This window comes from Cenococcum geophilum (genome assembly GCF_001692895.1).
Source record: "Cenococcum geophilum 1.58 unplaced genomic scaffold K441scaffold_3, whole genome shotgun sequence".
In the NCBI taxonomy this organism is placed as follows: Eukaryota; Fungi; Ascomycota; class Dothideomycetes; order Gloniales; family Gloniaceae; genus Cenococcum; species Cenococcum geophilum.
In genome coordinates, this window is record NW_027137561.1 from 3284119 (window position 1) to 3288247 (window position 4129).

General features: G+C 41.7%; 1 protein-coding gene across 1 annotated transcript; it reads left to right on the forward strand.

The window, feature by feature from the left end:
- Positions 1–2057: 2057 nt before the first annotated feature.
- K441DRAFT_535822 (uncharacterized protein) lies at positions 2058–2951 on the forward strand (the record flags this gene model as incomplete). Its single annotated transcript, XM_067642392.1, has 4 exons — positions 2058–2166; positions 2240–2362; positions 2426–2571; positions 2634–2951. 4 exons carry the CDS (start codon positions 2058–2060, stop codon positions 2949–2951), a joined length of 696 nt encoding a protein of 231 aa, XP_067509385.1.
- Between the last annotated feature and the right edge of the window lie 1178 nt (positions 2952–4129).

The following is a 4129-nucleotide window of genomic DNA, read 5'->3' on the forward strand; positions in this document are numbered from 1 at the left end:
AGTATCTAGAACTATATTATATACTTAATTACTAAAGTTCATTACATAAGGTTCTAGAGTTTTTTTTTCGCTATAGTTGTTTCTTCTAGGTCTCTAAATATCTGCGTAAGTTATTCTATAAATCCTTCCTAACTTAAGAATATAAATCGCACGTCTTAGTTAGTAGTTATTATTCCATTTACCTATATCTCTATAAGGTAAGATTTAAACTACTTAAGTGCTCTTCCTAATAAGAATAGTCCTATATAGGCTATCCGATCCACAGGTATAAGTAACTTTACTCCCTCTTATAAGACCTTAAAGTACATCTATATAAGGAATTCTTTAAGCTTTAACCTCTCTCCTATAAATCTCTTAATTAATAGTAGCTTAATCTTTACTACTCTTATTCTATTAAGTCTTTTTTCCAACACTATATTATTAGCTGTTAGCTAGTTAACTATTTCCTATAGCTATCCGACCGTTATAGGTTGCTATAAGTTAGTATCTGCTATACTAGTATTACCTCCTATCCTTAAAGTAGTTGCTGCCATTAATGGCGTTATAGTGGCTGCTTTTAGTAGCATATTATTTAACTTCTTATATTAATACTATAACTAGGTAGTAATTATATAATAAAACCTTATAGCAGGAACTACAATAGGCTTATTATTAGGCTAGGTGTATAAAAAATATAAGTACAAAAGTTAACAACGTAATAATAACTGGTGGAGTAGTTGCTTAACAGATTAACTCTAATTATATTCTAAAAATTACTATAAGGAAGGAACTATCTAGGTAGGGACTAAGGGTCCTTAAATACACAACCATACTCCTATAAAATCCTTCTTATATATAATATACGTCTTATATATAAGGTACGTAAGTTCCTCTTATTTCTCTCATTTAATACGTAGCATATTATATAACCTCGGTTACCATTCCTCATCACATAGTTCTATCGGCTCCATCCTAAACCGTGCCTGAATTAACCAACTAGCTTCTTCCGTCTCTTCTCCAAGTAGTTATAACATCGTACTTAAAGCGTCCGTAACAACGGTATAATTCGTCCTATAGTTATTAATAAGATCTAGCCTAATAGAACTAATTAAATTAAAGTTAGGATACCTAACTATTATTTTGCTAGTGCACAGATTACTTAATAGTAGGACGTTGCCGTTGCACGGGATGGGGTGCAAAATTCGAAGGTACTATTTTCGATGACATGTAATGAAATGTATATATATTATCAAGTGGCTTAACCAAGCCTCTAGGCCGTATTTTAACCTCAACTCTAAAAATATTCAATGTTCAAAAACTTTTAGCATTGAACATATCGCATTGATATTGAATATTAAATGTCAATATTCAATATTTCAGTAAGCGTAATCAGTACCAAATACTGATAAAAACACTGCTATTCACTCACTAGTCCTGAGGGAAATTCTCATTCTAAGACTACTAGCGCAAGCTATATCACTTGCAGATGGACTTGGAGTCGCTCTAAGAAGGAATTGATTCGTCTGGGGTTTCCTAAGTTGACCTCCCTGCCTTTCACCAAGCAGCCTGCCTCTAGCACCGGGTAGCTGAACATCAGAGTCAATTCTAGCACTATTTAGTCAGCCTTCGCTCACAGCCATTGTTATCAGTGAAATAAGGAGCGCGGGATTAAGAAATATCACTACATTACTATCTCAGGGTGTAGCATGCTGTCAACCGATAAAATACGTCCTATTAGGCTTCGCCAAAAGGACCGGCCTTTTTGGGCCATTTGGGCGATCGATACGTGCCGGGCGTTGAGCTGTTTACTTTGTTCGGGCTATCCGCTGTTCCCCTTGCCTTGCCTGACTTCAGGCACTCTTAATCGTCTTTTTGAAAGACCTCTAGCAATCTTCAGGTGTCTCATTTTAATGCTCCTGTAGGTTAAAATGTTTCAAAAACTCAGTTCATTTCGAAAGCAAGTGTACTGCCGTGTAGACTCTGAGGCCCTACTGACGGAGCGAGACGACTCTGATGCTGGGTCTGAAGACTATACACGAGTTCTTCCAGTATCTCGCCATAACTGGCGGCAAATATGGATGAAAGTCGGTCTGCTCTTCTTCATAATGCTGTCAGTCATTTTTGGCTTCGCATACTACTTCAAGGAACCGTCAATTTCTGAATGCGTCAGCAAAACCAATATTTGGTGTGAGTAATTCTGTAGACCCATTACGCCCTAGAACTTGACGCCGTGTCACTAACTGCCCATAATTTCGAACAGCGCCGGCGAACGCCGTCGTAGAATATGAAGATTTTGATTTTGACAATGACTTCGCACATAAAACAAAGTACCGAGGGCCGCCAACGCCAGAGCTAGAACGAGCTTGGGAGGACTTGTGGTACTGTACGTTTTTCTATAGGACGGGTCAATAATTTGCGATTACGTTCTAAGAAATGCCATTTTCAGACAATGGCGTCCGGTTCCCAGAGGATAGACTTCCGCTCATAAACCGAACCCACGATCTTGGAGGTGGACGAAAGCCACGTAAGGCAGTCGACGGTAAAGGGGGATATCATGCCGCGATCGACGTATTTCACCAGCTTCACTGTCTCGTAGGTCACTCCCAGGTGTCTAATATCCAGAGTCTAAAACGCGAAGCTCATTTCTTTCATAGAACCTTATCCGCCAATACACATGGATTGACTACTATCGGACCCACTCGCGTATCGTTTCAACACCACTCCCTTTCAAAGACAGTGAAATTGGCATTCGAATGCACCTTGACCACTGCATTGAGACTCTGCGACTTACGCTCATGTGCCATGGTGATACCACGCCTTTGCTCGTTATTGATGATCCAGAGTTACCGATTGGCGTGGGCGCGGATTTTAGTAGCCACCACAAGTGCCGCAATTTCGAAGTTCTTAGAAAGTGGACGAAGGGGAATCAGATTCAGCCCACAGTACCGAATACTCATGAGCCGGAAGTGTGAGATAAAGGGTTGGTAGTGAATAGGTTACTATCGTGACTTGTAGCATAATTCAGAAACAGGTTCACGACTCCGATTAAGGCAATGATACAAGGATTTTACTCTATAAAACTTAGTTCTTTTTGGCCGCTCGCTTTGTGATTTGATGACATGAGGAGTATAAGATTGACATATTCAATGCTAAATAGGGAGGAGGGGGATTATTTTTGTGAACGTGCCTTGCCGGGACACACCAGCGTATATATATGCAGGTTGAACAGTAGTAGAAATTTGTTCTACGTCTCTTTTCACTTGTTACAGTACCCACATTATTTCCAGGGCGGAGAACGGTCACTCGGCCCAGTTTCCCTGGCACTAAGTGTATACGCGAACCTGGGTGGACTAGGATATCCATTTTTTGCGCGTATTGCGATTCCTCCCTCTCTATTTCGCAGTATAAATGGCTTCCAGTGTTTCCTCTCTTCTCCACTAAGACGGCAGCACCTAAGTTGATTCACCTGGGTATCTCCACGTTACGCGTAGTTTTCATGTCTAGCCTAGACATTAGCGACAATCTGGAAGGAATCAATCTTGCTCTGGGCGCTCTTTTGCCTTACTTTAAAAGCTTCAAGGGATTGCATGTTTGCTGGGGGGGCCGATATCAGTGTGTCCAAGAGTCCGCGTCGCTGGCAGCGTCGCTGCCAAGAGGCTGATAACGTAAGCAGTCAGCGAGCTTATACAAGGGGGTAACATGAACGGGTCAGATGGCCCACCAGGGTGGGCCATCTGACCCGTTCATGTTACCTTATCTCAGGTGCCTCAGCCGCTTCTCCGAGAAATTTACGGCGTTGCATGGCCCCACTCTCTTGCCACAGCCCCACTCTGCCAACTCCTGCGAACTCCTGAGCCAATAGAACGTCGCGCTACCCCTACCCCCCCTGCAACCCCCAAATTCCTCTGCGAAGCGTCTGAGAGATTATGGGCGCGCGTTTGCTGTAAACCGGGCCCGATCCTTAACGTGTGTTAACTTTAAGCAACTATAGCGGGGTCAATCTAGCAGCTACGGTTATAGTTTGCGATGCAATTAAATTATAATATCCTCTATTAGTATATTCTAGTAAATTTAACTAGCTAACCAACATATTAGGGGGCGAAGTACAGCCTTAAAGTTTAAAGACGCGTTTTTAAACCCGGTCCTGCCT